General features: G+C 31.5%; 2 protein-coding genes and 1 non-coding gene across 4 annotated transcripts; 2 read left to right on the top strand and 1 right to left on the bottom strand.

Annotated features, from left to right (window-relative positions):
* The first annotated feature begins 189 nt into the window (after positions 1 to 189).
* LOC141688268 (small nucleolar RNA snoR118) lies at positions 190 to 266 on the top strand. The gene has a single exon (XR_012561724.1). It is a non-coding gene; the product is annotated as a small nucleolar RNA snoR118 (small nucleolar RNA).
* A 98-nt stretch (positions 267 to 364) lies between these two features.
* Positions 365 to 4,538, bottom strand: LOC141686636 (transcription initiation factor TFIID subunit 13-like). Of its 2 annotated transcripts, none has more exons than XM_074491676.1 (7): positions 4,411 to 4,538; positions 2,602 to 2,731; positions 2,478 to 2,515; positions 1,992 to 2,051; positions 1,706 to 1,780; positions 819 to 938; positions 365 to 676 (listed from the first exon to the last, which is right to left on the bottom strand). In XM_074491676.1, exons 2-6 carry the CDS (start codon positions 2,702 to 2,704, stop codon positions 828 to 830), a joined length of 387 nt encoding a protein of 128 aa, XP_074347777.1. In that variant the 5' UTR covers positions 2,705 to 2,731; positions 4,411 to 4,538; the 3' UTR covers positions 365 to 676; positions 819 to 827. The 2 variants fall into 2 exon arrangements, with proteins under 2 accessions (XP_074347777.1, XP_074347778.1); XM_074491677.1 differs by lacking the exon at positions 4,411 to 4,538 and adding an exon at positions 3,180 to 3,241.
* A 9,745-nt stretch (positions 4,539 to 14,283) lies between these two features.
* On the top strand, positions 14,284 to 14,913 carry LOC141686071 (malate dehydrogenase, cytoplasmic-like). The gene is made up of 3 exons (XM_074491132.1): positions 14,284 to 14,398; positions 14,488 to 14,663; positions 14,848 to 14,913. The coding sequence occupies exons 1-3, from the start codon at positions 14,284 to 14,286 to the stop codon at positions 14,911 to 14,913; spliced, it is 357 nt and encodes a 118-aa protein (XP_074347233.1).
* Positions 14,914 to 16,639: the final 1,726 nt, after the last annotated feature.

Raw genomic sequence — 16,639 nt, 5'->3', positions numbered from 1 at the left:
ATTATATCTTTCAGTTTATATTTAAAATAATTATGTAAATTTCAACGCTTTTTTCTAATGTTTGTAAAGTCTTGATGACAACTACAAGCATATTGATCCTCAGCAGGAAAAGTTTACAAGTTTTTTTTGTTTTTAATCAAAGATTTTTTTTTATTCTATAAGTAAAGAATTTGAGATTGAAAAAGAGAGTGAAATGATGAAATTTGCAATGGGCTATGATATATATACTTGATGCACAATGGAGGCTAGAAAGCTATTTCTGATCTCTCTTTCATCACAGATCTTTACAAATTTGGGTGTCTATATGTTTCTATTCAAATTGAACCAGAATGAATTAATTTGTGGTATTAGGAATAAACAGAAATGGCTAAGCAAAATATTCTCTATTCAAATATGACAAAATAGTAATCTCAATTACAGATTCCATGCAACAAGAGCATAACAACATATAAATCTGGCAAGCTGCAAATGTGGGTGTTGAGATATTGAGTTACAGAGACAATATCAAATGTATAATTCTCTACCTTGTACTTGATACAATGAATTTATTCATGGAAATATGGAATGGTAAGATGAGGAAGGAGCATATACTTCTATATCTTGGGTGGAGCTTTTTCTGAGCTTCGTCCTGCTATAAATTCCTGCATATTCCGCTATAGTAGTCCTGAGCCCTCTCCTAAAATGGCATTCAAGACAAATAGTGAGCCTAACTATAGTTGTATGGATCACAAAAAACAAACATAGCCAAATTTAATGATTAGATGTCAAACCATCTAATCTTCACTGGAAAATAAATTCGAAAAATAAAAAATGCAAACCTTCCACTTTCAATCAATGGTTGCCAACTTCTCCTCATCCACATCAAAAGCTTTCCTTGCTTGTTTCAGCTCCTCGTTCATGGACAAAAGTTCAGTGCATCTGTTAAATTTTGGTGCATCCTGCAGAAAGAATAAGTAAGCATTGAGCACAATAGCTTGGTTGAAGTAGGCTGAGGAACAATCTTTAAGCCTTTAGGTTTACTGTTGAAGGATAAAACTTATATTTATATTATTATATATGTCCCGAAACAATCATATTACTAGTTCAATAGTTCTCGCGTAAGCTGTGTTCTTTTTGCTTCTTAGCCGTTACCACACTTCAGATGTCATCTTTTGAAGGTAAATAATAGTGGTTCCTTAACATTTGCTCTAGTCAACTCAACTCAGTTAATTAATTATTATCTTGCTGTAGTAGTTTCATAACAATTTAGGAATGATTAATATAAGATTTGATTGAGTTCGGCAACTAGTTTACGATGCTTATGACCATAAAATTAATCAACACTTTAGTTGCTGAGAATTTTATCTGCTTACTGAGGTTCACCACAAAAAGAAAAAAGTATAATCACTCAAATAAACTCCTTCCTCCTTCCCATCGCAAACTTATAATAATATTAAAGCATAAAAAAAACCCTTCAAGGACACCTTCCTTTTATTAAAATTAAGATCACAATAACATTGTTCATTCTGAGTAGAGAAGGCACAAGCATATAAGTTGGTCGCAGGGTATCCATAGAGTGTTGATAAAGCAATCGACCAAGTTATTATTAAGATGTTACATATTTGTATATTATACAGTCATCTAACAGATAAGATTGGAAGCAGACAATATGCATAAGAGCAGACATAACTTAAGGACAGCTGAGTGTTTGATGAAGAAAATATACCTTCCGCACCAAGTAAAGGAAATCCTCAGTCAAAAGCTTTCCTCTTTTGGATGCAATATCCTGTGCCTTGTGAACCTGTAAAGTCAAATCTAAAATCAGTATCATTATCCATGATAAACAATGCAAACAAATGGCACAATCACTCTGCAAAGGTCCAAAAGAAAAAAGCAGTGGCAGAAAAACAGAGGACTCTACAGGCTGTGTATGCATAATTTTCTGCTTTTCTGCATGTTTTTGTGTGGGTAGAAGATTTTACAAGCTAAAACAAATTATTATCCAAACTTACCAAGTCTGTTACATACTCGACCACAATATCCTCCAAAAGCGCCATAGATTCAGGAAGGGGCTGGTATTGCAGCATAACAAACTCATAAGAGAACCGAATAAACAAATACATAAAATACAGAGTCCACAAGTATTCTGGCCCTGAAGTCTTAGCAAGCTACTTAATACTGTAGCAGCACAAGGTACACTGTGTAAACTGTTTCCATCTTCGATAACAAGCTTTAAACTAATATCACTGTCCCTTTTTTTACTAAATAAAAACACTATTGCTTAATAATACAGAACTTTATCTAAATAATTAATTATTCATAGGTAGCACATTGAAACCTGCAAATTAATGAATTATTCTTCTGACCAGGAGAAACTCTCATGGTCCATCAGTGGTCAGTTCATTTGAATAATCTGGTGCATACTCAAGTACAAACCAGATTATTTCATATATGGACCATGAACTGAATATATAATAAAAGATGGAGATAGCACCTACATTGGGATCATCTCCAAAACCATACATCATGTGCTGCACTGATGCATTCAACCAGCAATAGAATCAGAAATTATGCAATCACATATATAACAAGGGCAGGCCAAATTACAGAGAGAGTACTTACGGTCTTTCTGAAAAACGGCACGTTTGCGCTTGAATGAAGGCTCTGACTGCTGGGATAACCCAACTTTCATTTTTGAGGAAGATCCTGCTGCAGAGTTGGTCATTTCTCCTTGCCAAATTCTTTCTTGAATCTATTTAAAGTCAATAACATCCACATTACAGAATGAAAATCGATATCGTTCATTCCAGTTTCTTTAAAGCACACTCAAGCTTTAGGCACTGGGAGATGAGGGTTTTGTGCCTCGGTCAGTGTGAAGTGAGACGGCGACTCGAGGCAAAGGGTGAGCCGGTGAGCAAGATGAATAAATTGAAAATGAACTTCCTACTAAAATTAAGAACAGTATTTTCGCTATAAATTTTTAGGAACATTATTAATAAGGGGGAGTAAGAAGTTGAAAATTATTGTTATTATTAAAGTTAGGAAGGACTAGCTCAATAATTAAGACCAGCCAAAGGTAAAAGATTTCCCTCTAATCACAACTATTATCTAAGTTGCGAGACGTTGCAACTATATCTTTTTAATTGTCACTACATGTGTTCACCAATAATTTAAGCTTTCTTCTGAAATAGAATTTACACCTCCCGCCTAGGTTGCAGGGAGGCTCTTGTGCCTTGGTACAACTTGCGCCGACAAAGGTTTTCTGTTCCTTCATAAATTCGGAGAAAACTATTGAAGGAAAACTTTGAATATGTAATAGGAGAAAGAAACACGATAGAAAACTAACTGCACAAAATCATGTAATTCACAGAGTTCCACTGTATAAGTATTAAAATGTACACTAAATGACAAAATACCAGATTAAGAATGATAAATGTATGTTCAGGTCTGATGATCAACAGATGTACAATCCATGAGAATTTTTTATATATTAACATATCATATAAAATTAACTGCCAAATCATTCCTACTTCTTCAAGCAGTTCAAACCAAAATTATCTGTGGAGCAAGTAACAAAAGTAAACTGGAAGGAGGTCAACAGACATGGTACCATATAGCAACTGAATGGACAAGGAGATATGGTATTGGACGAGACCAATAATAAGTCTACTCAAAGACAAGTATTGTTTGATGAAAAGAGAACAATTATCTTCAAAAACTTCATTACATTATTCATCCATATTACCAAGACTAGCAAGTGTTATATAATCTGTTGAAAATAAAGACAAATACATACGCCCTTGAACTCGACAGACGGAACATTCAAAAACACAAAACAAGTCCAATTAACTCCATCCAAACACAAGATACTCATGTTGATGATCCCGGTAGGAGTGAAGAACACCCGAGACTAAAAAAGCAGTTGATTAAGTTAGTAAAAAAGTCCTGCATTGATCTGTTTTCAAATTACGCAATTTACCATAACCCGTCATTTCCAACAGATGAAACTACAATATGAAATTCATAGCAATCAACTTAGAAATAAGCAACATTACACAAAGCTGCAACACTATTCAACACTTATACGTCATTCTAATTCGAATTCACTTTGCAGTTAAATACGATACAAAACAAAACAAATTTATAAAATTGCAGAAAACAACTGATGTTAATCATAACAGGACTGATTGCTTTTGCAGGATAAACCCCTAATTAAAATACTAGGGTTTCAAATTACCATCAAATGTAGAATAAAAGTTAAGATAAAATGAAAAAAGTTGTAAGAATAAATATTTAAATAATAATTTAATGTCTCGTACTCTTGTTTATACCAAATACTCGAACAATTACAGCTTTCTCAAAAACAAAGATTAAAACCTATAAAGAAATGAGAGAAGCCAAATAAGTGGAATTGAAAGAAAGAGGACTTGCCTGCCTACGAATTATATATCCCTCTTCTAACTCATGGGCTTCGATTAGGATACTTTTCCTTCTCTTCTCTCTGCCTCCCCTCACTCTTATACTTTAATTTCTGGTTTTATTTATAATTTTATTTTATCTTCATTATAAAATCTATAAATATAAACAAATGCATCTTAAATACATTTCTTCATAAAAATAATATATTTATTGACCTTGATTTTCTTTTATACAAATATATAATATATTAATTTAATACTATTACTACAAATTGTAAATTTACTTTAGACAAGACCAGAATTACAATCTACACTAATTTTACAACTCCGCATAATTATTTTTATAACTAAAATAATGAAAATGATTGTTACCACTATTGTTTGAAAAAGATAGACATAAGACATTACATGGGCCCTGTTTCACAATATACTTATAAGCAGCCCGTAATAGCTTATCTACTTATATTTGTCAACCCAACTTATAAGCTGAATTTACAACTTATAAGCTGATAAGTTGAAAGTTGACAATGACGTACTTTTTTCCAACTTATTTTCATTTTTTCACTTTTTTCTAAAGTTTTGATTTTAAAATATAAATTTTTAAATATTTTCTAATTTAAGATTCATGAACTAAGATTAGCCGCCTCCCTCCTCTTCTCTCCTCTCCTAGGGTTTGTTTATTTTCAAGTAAATCAAGGGGCTTCCACTGGTTTTTTCCGGTGGAAAGCCCCAACCCTTCATTCTCTTTTGTCCTTATTAATTTCCCTTCAATAAAACCCAATTTTTTGGGTGTTTGCGTGTCTCTCCTTTTGGAGTGTGTGTTTTGTCTCTCCTTTTGGAGTGTTTTGTTATGTTTTTGTTTAATTATGATTGGGTTTATTTCGTGTTGAATCGGTTGAGAACGAGTTTATTGATATTCTTGGTGGTCTGCAAAGCCTGCGTCGAATCTGGAGCGGTGTTAATTATTGCAAGAGCTCACATTTCACAACCAAAGATTGTTCATCTTTCACGTGTTTACACTTTCGGCATGTCTATAGTTGGTATCCGACATGTAGATAGCTGGGGTGTTTTCGGCATGTCTATAGCCGGTGTCCGGCAAGTAGATAGCTGTGGTGTCGTTTTTCCAATCTCAGTGATTGGTGTTTTTGAACATTGGGCTAACAATGGTTTTTATGTGATATGGTCAATTGCGATGTTGCTATTTTCAGAGATGTTGACACAATTTGGATTGCTCGGGATGTCTTTTATTTCGTTTTTAATTTCAAGAATTTTTAAATTCTATGTGTTAAACGATCAGGAAACAAATCATCTAATTGTTTTTAGTATGATATTTGTTTTACCACCTGGTTGTATCGACAGTTGGGGGTTTGTCCCGACTGTATTATATTGAATTAATGAAAGTTTTCTGCATTTGTCAAAAAAAAAAAAAAAAAAGATTCATGAACTAAGATAATTGTATTTAATAATTATTTGTTTTAATTAATTTAAGTAAAAAAACCTCTGACTTATAAGTAAATTTATCCAAACACTTATAAAATTTATAAGTATTTATCAACTTATCACTTATTTCGCACTTAATCATTTTAAGTTATAAATTACTTATTTTAAGATTTTCCAAACGTGAACGTTATTCTCCTCCTTCATGGTATTCTGTATCAAATATGTAACATAATTTGACGTCTCAAAGATGTATAGGGCTCGCCCAAACATACAGCCCCCAAAATGATGGTGGTATTGGGCTTAATAATAAAATGGGCCCGCTCATATATGTTCTCAGCTCATAAGTTGGGCATGCAACACAAAGAAATAAAGTTTTCGGCTAACAAGAAATCTATTATCTTTCTAATACTGCAAAATCAAATTTTTGGGGAAATATTATATTCGAAGTTTTTGGGAAAACATTATATTCGAAATTACTGTTTTGCCCCATATATTTTAATAAATTTCAAAAATAGTTGTTGTTAATAGAAATCGAACATATGTCAACTATTTGCAAACTAAACACATCAACCACTTGAGCTAGAGACACTTTTGGTTAAACTTTTATAAAATTAAGTATTGACTTAGAAACATCAAGTTGAGCTAGAGACACTTTTGGTTAAAATTTTATAAAATTAAGTATTGACTTAGAAACATCAAGTTTTTGGGGAAATATTTTATTCGAAATTACTGTTTTGCCCATGTATTTTAATAAATTTCAAAAATAGTTGTTGTTGATAGAAATCGAACCTATGCCAACTATTTGCAAACTAAACACATCAACCACTTGAGCTAGAAACACTTTTGGTTAAACTTTTATAACATTAAGTATTGACTTAGAACTTATTTATTTACACGAGATGTCTTGCTTTACATTAAATTTTATATTTATTTTATTATTTATATAAAAATTATTATCTTTATAATCTGTAGTTGGAGAAACATTTTATTTAAAATTACCGTTCGCCCATGTATTTTAGTAAATATCAAAAATAGTTGTTACCGATAGAAATCAAACATATGCCAATTATTTGCAAATTAAACACATCAACCACTTGAGCTAGAGACACTTTTTGTTAAACTTTTATAACATTAAGTATTGAGTTAGAACTTATTTATTTACACGAGGTGTCTTACCTTATATTAAATTTTATGTTTATTTTAATATTTATAGAAAACATAATGATTTGAGACTTGATTGAATAACTCATTTCAATATGCTAACTTTACACTTATAATAAACATATGACTTCAACCAATTGAGCAAGCTTATTTGGTTAAATTTTGATAAAATCAAGTATTGAGTTATATACTTCTTTATTTATTTTGGGTGACTAAACTTATATAATTCAACATTTATATAGAATAAAATTATTTTAAGACTTGGTTAATTAGTTGATTACAATATAATTACTTTACACTAATGTACAATAGCGGGATTATAATTTTTTTTAATTTATACATTCAATAAATAACTTCTTGTTGATAATATATTATCATATTAACTTGTTGATAATATCTTACCATATAATAATAATTTATTAATTATCGAAAATCGGATAATTAACTCACATCGAGATACTAACTTTATACTCGTGTAACAACTAAGGGTATAATCAATCCGAGTCGAGTCGAAAATTGTCATGCTCGTACTCGATTAAAAATGTTCGGGTTCGAGCATGAACTCGAGTTCAACCGAACTTTAAATTTTAAACTCGAAATTCAGGTAGTAAAAAGTTCGATATGGTCAAATTTTTTAGGGAAAACATATAATTCGAAATTAATATTTTGCGCCCTTATTTGAATAAATATGGAAAAATATTATTGGCTTGTAGAATTAAACATGTGACACCTATATCCAAACATTTGCCTTCAATCGATTGAGCTAGAGGCTTATTTGATTATATTTTAATAACATCAAGTACCAAGTTATATATTTGTTTCTTCATATTGGATGACTAAACCTATATAATCTAATATTGATATATAATAAGATTATTCTAAGACTTGAGTAATTAGCTCACTACAATATACTAACTTTATACTCATATACAACCACGTGATTTTAATTATTTTTTTATTTATAAAAAAATTACAAATATTAAATAAATAACTTGCTGATATTATGTTACCATATTAACTTATTGATAATATATTACCATTTAATAATAGTTTATTAAATATTGAGACTTGGGTAATTAACTCACTTCGAAATATCAACCTTACAACAACTAAGGGTATAATTAAGCTGAGCCGAGTCGAAAACTTCCAGACTTGAACTCGATTAAAAATGTCTGAACTCGAGCACGAGCTCGATTTCACCCGAATCTTAAATCAAGCATGAAACTCGAGTCGTAAATAGTCCGGTAGCCTCAAGTTCGGCTCGAAAACTTGAATCAATTTTACCAAATATTGACAAAAACTCGAAATATGATAAGTTGTGCTCGAATTCGATTCTAATTAATATATAATATATTAATAAAATATTAAATATTTAGATAAAAATACTCGTGAACCTTATGAGCCGAGTAATTTGAAGTTCGAGTTTGACCATACAAAAAAAATTATTATTTTGCCCCCATATTTTGATAAACATGACACCTAAAACATTATAATATTTTTGGTATCTCCAGTTGAAAAAATCATTGAGACTTGATAGAAAACCATTATTTTTAATGCTAAGAGTGCACTCTAAACTTTACATTCGCGACACAATATAAATTTAAGGATGTTCGTCTTTACAGTAGTCCTTCTAACATTAATCACACAATATCGTACGAAATAACACACAAATATCGTAAATGTACGCAAAAAATATCAATTTTTTTATAAATAAAGCTTGCCCGTGCCTTGCACGGGTAATAAAGCTAGTTGATTAGCAAAGTTATAAGGTTGGTTTTGGGCCTTGACCGAGTAAAGAAAAATTCCTTCTAAACTTATTCAGACTTATTACTGTCATAATGATGGATTACGCTCCATTCCGGCTAACACGGATCTTTTTGTTAGGGAGTCACAGGGAAATGCCCTAGACCAATACTTTGTTACCTTTTTCGTGGTTCTAGGTAGAAATAACTCCCATATTCTCGGGTCAATCACTTGACCGCCACAATATGAAATGACAGATGGACACGAAATGCCCTTGACGATACTATTTAAGGCGGGGGCCCTGATCCAAAGGTAAAGGACAAACTAAGCATATCCTCGTTTCTTGTTTTCAAGAATTATGTTTGACTTTATCCTCTATAAATAGGGATATATAGACACATTGTATTGGAAAAAACGACCATTACGAAATAAAGAGAATTATACAATCGATCATAATTGTAAATTTTATAATATATACAATATTAGCATCCCCAACAAAAACCCTTACCCCAAGGTCTTATGTCGTTCACCCTCGTCATCCAACATCATACATCGTTCATCATCGTCAATTATCTCCATAATTTCAGCAACTTTTCCCGAATTTGTTTTTACTAAATTCCTTCGTTAACCGTAGTTAGATATGCTAGTATTTATATAAAAAATGAATTTTTTTAAAAACATTAGTTTTTATTTGTACTTTAGATATGAAAGATGATCACATCTTTTTTGTTGACAAGTTGAACAAATGGACAACATATTATCTAGGGTAGAGTTACAGCTAAATAATGCATATGCAATTCATGTATTTTGTATTGTTTTAAACATTAAAGGAATGGTGCCCGTGTTTGATATTGTATTAATGGTAAATTATGTTTTATAGTATTTCTAATAAGTTTATGTATATTTATTGTTAAGATATTAGAAGAAGCTATATATGCAGATATTAGTTGTTTTTAATAAGTTATTAAATTATACTGTTTATTTCTACACAGATATCTTGGAAGTTATATGTGACTTATTCAGTTTACATTAAAAATGACCTATTTTAGGATATACAAAGCCATGTTCATAGGTCATGGACTCACAACTAGTTGGATTGATCCATTTTATAATAACCGGTAATATTTGGTCCGCTTAACATGTACGAGCAAAACTATTAGGACTTAAATGAAGAACAAATTTTAAATTAAAAAAAATCATGTATAATTTCATATATCCAACCATCTAAAATTAATTCAATTTATATTAGTGTATGCCCTGCATATATTAATTTTAATATTTTTTATTTAATTATGAAATAATAATTTTAACAATTTGAATTGAAATTTTATATTTAATCTGTAATCATGTGAAGATAATATTATTTATCATTAATTTTGCTTTATAAATTATATATTGTAATTTATTTTGTGATATCAAATTTAAAATAATTTTGACATTTGAAATCTCTAGACCTATAATTTTATGACTCATTTTTCTATTTTTTAATTATTTCGATTGTTTAAATAAATTTCGAAGAGTTTGACTTTAAAATAATAGTTTATGAAGAAGTTGATTTATTGTTACTTATTTTGATTATTTAAATAACTTTAGAACATTTTGACTTTTAAAATTAGAGTTCAGGAAAAAGTTGATTATAAGTTGTATAGATTTCAATTAAAATATAATTAATAGAGTTTGTAATTATATTGCATACATGTTTTATTTATCTTTAAAATTAATAAACTTAAAGGAAGAGCTAACAAAATTTTAGAAAGGCAAGGTCAAAACCTTCCGCTTATTGATGCACACAGGTCAAATCAATTTAAAATAAGTTAAAAGCGATATCATACTAGTTCTTTAAGTTATGGCAAAAGTTCCACAACCAGATTGGCTCCACGTAGCTGTGGAACCTGTTATAAGACAATACAATTAGTCATATGGACTAGAAAGGGAAGTGATAAACAACCAAATTAATACACTACCTCAACACCGACAGAATAGTGATAGGAGTGGTTGGCTGTGAAGGCAGGGTGCATAGTGAAAACCTCAGCAATCTCATCCAATAATTTGGTGTCTATACATCAACATTCTCATCCCACAATAATGAATTATAATATATATTGGAAGTTTATCGATAGTACCTGATGTAAATATTTCTTAGAGACATTGAGTGAGTCAGGGGAAGAGTCAACACCACTTGTCTCATCATGTGGTAACATTTATAACATTTCAATACTTTTTTAAAAAGAAGTATATCGTGAAATATTTGACAAATAAATAATAATACTTCATGGGAGAAAGTGTCATGCTCAAGTCTCCTAAAAGAGGGTCTCTTAACCAACTAAGTCCTTCATACAATCATCACTCAATCATATCAAGTCAAAAAATATGGGAGGATATCATAAAACTGATCTTCAACTCCATCACTATTTTTTGACACAACCAACTTCGTAGCACTCTCCAACAAAATTAGAAAAAATTAATCAATTTATCCTTTAATTTTCAATATTTAATAAATTTAAGGGTAAAAATGCAAAAAATAATATTATTAGTTCTGAATGTGGAATTATTAAGCAGATTATTCCTTAATTTTCAATAGTTAATTAATTTAATGGTTAAATTAGAATAAATAAATATAAATATTTAAATAAGAGTTATAAAATATACTGCGTCAACCATATTCTACTGGTTATACCATCACGAGACGTGTCTTAGTAGGATGCTCAGACACAAACATAGCGATCTTCAATTTACTAACCCTCGTGTACCAGTACATGTACTCTGTGACAATAGCCATAGCAGTCTGAACAAATAAATGCTACTCATCTTTGAACTGTCTCAACAAAACAATATGGTTATCTCGTTTCTCCCGGGATAAACCTCTCTGTCTTCAGAAATCCGTGGTCAATCGGCTCCCACTCATCTTTGAAATGTCTCAACAAAACAGTATAGTTATCTCGTTGCTATCGGGATAACCTCTCCATCTGCAGAAATCTGTGGTCAATCAGTTCCTTAGAAATATGGTGCACCATATCAAACTCTCTTAGAACCCTGTTTGACATGACAATTAACCATCTCAAAATGTATCAATGGTACGCGATCGAGTGTCGTGTGCCTCATATCCATTATTTCAGTATTATATTCATTACATGTATAATAAATCATCTTATAAAACCTTTTATATGCCTTTCATATCAACCAACTCATCTGAAAACTATCAAAATTCTTCATATAACCTCATGTGTGGTGATGAGGGTTAGTCATCTTGTTAGCTACCGGTCTAGCCTACATTGTAACCCTCGGCCATACTAATCTTGCACGCGGTGCCATCTCTGGGTGGCCAGAAAATACTCTCTCCCAAGGCCACAACATCATAATAAATCACACACGTTAAATACTTGTAAGACTTTTGCACATTCTTGGACAAAGATCTATACATATGGCTCAAAATAGCCACCCCGAGCATAATCGACAATATGACTTGTATACTGTATGAGCTGTAAATATTGGGGGTGTACCACATCCCGAGACGAGTTAGGAAATAATATACCTTCAAGAATATATAGAAGATGGCCATGTAAAGGAAATAGAATCCCGCTATAAAAACACTAGAGGTTGTTCCCCCTCTAGCCTAGAACCATATCTCTTCCGTAACTTGTGGAGAGTCACTCCAACTTGGCCATACATCTCACCCCACAGTGCTCTAGTGATCCCCAATATCTTCTAGTTGGTCTCCCAATAGGGTCTTGAATGTTCAAGCCCGCACTACGCCATAAGTGCGCTACTGTAATGCAAGTGTTACAAGTAGCGTTACATTAGGTAAGAAATTTTTGTTCTATTGTAACAACTCTCAATTAGTGTTATAATAACTATAAAGCTAGTGTTGCATAGAGATGTCGGTATTGCACGACATGTAACACCAGCGCCTGATGTTACATTAGTTACTTTTTTATTTTTTAAAAGTACTCGAGTGAATATTTTATCAAAAACTATAATTAAAATTATATTTTAGATCATTCATGACTCTAAAATTTAACATGTAAAATAAAAAAAATAGTTATTAATGCAAATTAATACATAAGATATTTTTTTAATTTTATATTTATTACATAATTAGTTTTAATTAATTAAACAAAAAAGCAAAAATTAAAAATTAAAAGACTAGAAAATAGACATTAGTACTAGTGAAACTTTGTGTTGTATATTTCCCTCGTAAACGAAAACACGCGTTTAGTAAATTCCTCCCGACAAAACACTTGAATTTAGTCTCTCTCTCTCGACTTTATCTCTCGGGAAAATTCTCTCTCACCACACCTTATCTCAAGAACAAGCTCAAAAGATGAAATGAAGAACAAATCAAAGACTTCTTAATTGAAAACACATATTTATGGCTTTAATTTAAAAGCCTCCTTATCGTAATTATATTTTAGGGTTCAGCCACAAAACCCTAGATCCCCAATTAGCCTCCTAATTTCCCCTCTTCTTCACAAAGTCAATTGAAAATTTTAAACAGATCTTCAAATGCGCTGATTAAATATGAGGAATGGAAAGGCATATTCGCACAAATACTTTTATATTTTCGAGAAGAGGAAGACTTTGCCTGTTTGGCATCAGGAAAAATGAGTTTTTAAGGCGTTCAACGAGAATTAGACTCTCATTCTTGTTGGAGAGACTGGGAGTGGCAAGACTACGCATGTTAGCTGCTTTCGAGTTTCATTTGTGTTGAATTTTTATGGTTCGGAATAATAGGTTATTTTTAAGTGTTTGTGTATGAAATGATAGGTTATATGTTGTGTATTTTTAAGTGTTTGTGTATGAATTACATGTATTTTTAGGAATGATGTTGTGCGGATTATTGTTATGAGTGACGTGTGTATTTACAAATTTGTGGGAGTGGATTGCAGCTGATCTGAAGCTAGTCGTGATGAGTGTATATCATCACTCGAAGATGATTTCAGGTTTACTTCTTTATAAGGCGTTTCTTTTTATTTTTCTTCCACTAGTCAAAAGTAGAGGCTTCTTTTCTGACTACTTGTATAGCACAATGTTATTAACTACTTGTATATGCTCATAGTGCACCTCATTGCGCCTTTAACCACACGGGTATACCAATGCAAATTTATTATTTAACTTCTAGTTGTACTTCTCGGTTACACAGTAGACCAATCAAAAGTTATTACAATCGATAAGAGGAAATTATACATATTACATTATTAGTCTTTAAAATTAAAATTTAAATTGTGTTTATATGGATAAGCTGGAATTAGCTGAACAAATTGTTGTACTCTCTGGTTGTTTGTATCTGTCATGAAAGATAGTTAAATATGTATGGAGCTTCTTGGATGTCGAGGAGGATCCTGTTACAGACCTTGTTACCGGTGCTGCAGACATGTTTATGGACACACAATCGCAGTTTTCTCGATGTTTTTGTTTGTTGAAGTGTGCATATTTCTTATATATATTTGTGGTTACTGACATTTTTTCTTTAATTTGTTGACAAACTTGTTTTATCGCAAGCCAAACAGGCTATGCTTTGGTTCCCATGATTGCTAGATAAGAAATGCTGGGTACTAATCAGCCTGTAATTCTACATTTACTTGACACTGAACCTGCAGTGGAGGCCTTAAATGCAGTTAAAATGGAATTGATTGATTCTGGATTTCCTCTTCTAAAAGGTTGGATTTTTTTATCAGAGAAAGATAAATTAAACTGGTGTCAATCCTCAAAATTTTACTTAATGCTCTCTGTTTTCTGAATTCGACAGGAGTTTTTTCTTCGATAATTGTTGTTGAAGCTTATACAGATGTTGACATTGCAATTATGGTAGGTGGATTCCCACGCAAAGATGAGATGGAGAGGAAGAATGTAATGTCAAAAAATGTATCGATATACAAGACTCAAGCTTCGGCCTTAGAGAAGCATGCTTCATCAAATTGCAAGGTCATATTCTTTTAATCTGAAGAATAGAACTTTTAGTTATGTTTCTTGAAGTCAGAATGCTTCTTTTCTCAACTTACTTCAAAAAAAAAATATGAAGTTGGGTGTCAATTTCAAGTTCTTGCATTGGTTAATGACACGAAAACTTTACTTTTATTAAGGCATCTTCAATTTATATTTTGTGCAGGTACTCCTCGTAGCTGATCCAGCTAACACTAACGCATTAATCTTTAAAATATGTAGTTTGATTTAATCAAATATTAATCAAATTGTATTTACTTTTGTGTATTGTGTGTTGGAATTCAGCTCAAGGAACTTGAGAAATTAGGCCCAAAGAAGGGTTTTATTTCCCAGTCTGTTAAAGATGTTATACAAAGTCTAGTAGATAATGACCTTGTCTTCAAAGACAAGATTGGAAATCTGTGAGTATATTTAACTCAAACTATTAAGTTAATAATTTATACTCTGAATATTGACTGACAATGTTGTTGTATATAATACTTATTCTTCTGTGAAATAACAGGTATACTTCTGGAGCCTCCCTAGTTGTGCGGGAAATCAGGTAAACTTTATGTTTCAGTTCCTCACCAAAATTCCAAGAATCTATTTTTCTATAAATATAATAATCCTTTCTTTTACCAAATCTCAAAATTACTTGTTTATCAGCTAAGGAATTTGTATTGAAAACTTGAATCTGATTTACAAGGCAATAGGAAGCGTATGGAAGAACTCGTTGAGAAATGTAATGCTTTAAAGAAGGGTCGTGAAGACTCTTCAGAAGCATGTAACCATAAGTGTGGCTTTTGTCATTCTTCTAAAGTGACTGATGTTAGTAATGACTTCTGAACATGAACCAAGATTTGTGTGTCTATGTGTGTGTAGAGACTCTATTGATTAGTATGGTTTGAAGATGAGACTCTTATGTATTAGTATGGTTTGGAAATTGAGACTGTTATGTATGGTAACTTTGATATTTTTTTGCTAATGAGATTGTTCTTTACACAAAACATGTATTTAATTTTTTTTTAAATAAACTATTACATCTTCCTTTTCTAGTGAAATTTATGTTTATATATATGGTTGAATTATAAATGCTAATATTATTTAATTACAAAAAATGGTGTTACAATAGATAAAATCGATTGTTACAATAGGCTATGTGGGTCCCACTTGTGGGGCCACTTCTGTAATCTTGATTGAACCTAATGTATCACCCATTTTGCGTTATATTTGGGCATTTTAGTGTTACATTAGTTGCATATTATAAAATTTTCTTTTCTTTTACAACAGATCATTGAAGTGTTACATTAGTGTGTTTATTGTAAAGCTCATATACGTAACACCCCTTGGTGTTACAATAGACCCAATGCAACATTTTTGGGCCTTTTGTAATGGCATTTAAGTATAACAATAGCCCACTTATGGTGTAGTGTCGACATTAGTAACAACACGATCAATGATAGACAAGCCTAAAATCATGTAAACGTCCTCTAGTGTGATCGTTATCTCACCCAATGTGAAGTGAAATGAGTTGGTCTTGTGCCTTCACCGCTTTATGAAGGCTGTCATCAAGCGAATATCATTATGACAAACAACCTTAGGGTTGGAAAATACCATGAAACCCCAGTCTGTAATCGGATGTCTCTGAAGATCATCCAATACCCACTTACCTATGTTAGCGGTCAACTGTCTAACACTGATAGTCTCCTGCTCACCCCTGCCATATGAGAGTGCTAATATGATCGTCGTGCATGGTCAGGAGCGTGGGATCGAGAGTGGCGTATTTTATATTCTCCATATCTGCTATGTTTCAAAATGGGGATTATATCAATTTAATATTACTATTCATGAACAAGAATAAAATTACCAATAATTAAACAAGTAATTGTAAATAAACAAGTACTTAGACAATGATATATGTAAACAAGTAATTAAAAATTAAACAACTAATTGTGATGAAACAAGGATAAATACGGATA

Source organism: Apium graveolens, chromosome 9, assembly GCF_009905375.1.
Source record: "Apium graveolens cultivar Ventura chromosome 9, ASM990537v1, whole genome shotgun sequence".
NCBI classification, from domain to species: domain Eukaryota; kingdom Viridiplantae; phylum Streptophyta; class Magnoliopsida; order Apiales; family Apiaceae; genus Apium; species Apium graveolens.
This window is presented reverse-complemented; position numbering and strand designations above follow the sequence as displayed.

Bases quoted from the DNA above. Each gene is read 5' to 3' on its own strand.
- LOC141686636 (XM_074491676.1), bottom strand. From the start codon at position 2,704: ATGACCAACTCTGCAGCAGGATCTTCCTCAAAAATGAAAGTTGGGTTA. The intron at 2,516-2,601 runs GTAAGTACTCTC...TGAATGCATCAG, and splicing joins TGCCGTTTTTCAGAAAGACC to TGCAGCACATGATGTATGGT. The intron at 939-1,705 runs GTATATTTTCTT...TTCTTTCTGCAG, and splicing joins TCCTTTACTTGGTGCGGAAG to GATGCACCAAAATTTAACAG.
- LOC141686071 (XM_074491132.1), top strand. From the start codon at position 14,284: ATGCTGGGTACTAATCAGCCTGTAATTCTACATTTACTTGACACTGAA. The intron at 14,399-14,487 runs GTTGGATTTTTT...TGAATTCGACAG, and splicing joins TGGATTTCCTCTTCTAAAAG to GAGTTTTTTCTTCGATAATT. The intron at 14,664-14,847 runs GTCATATTCTTT...TATTTTGTGCAG, and splicing joins ATGCTTCATCAAATTGCAAG to GTACTCCTCGTAGCTGATCC.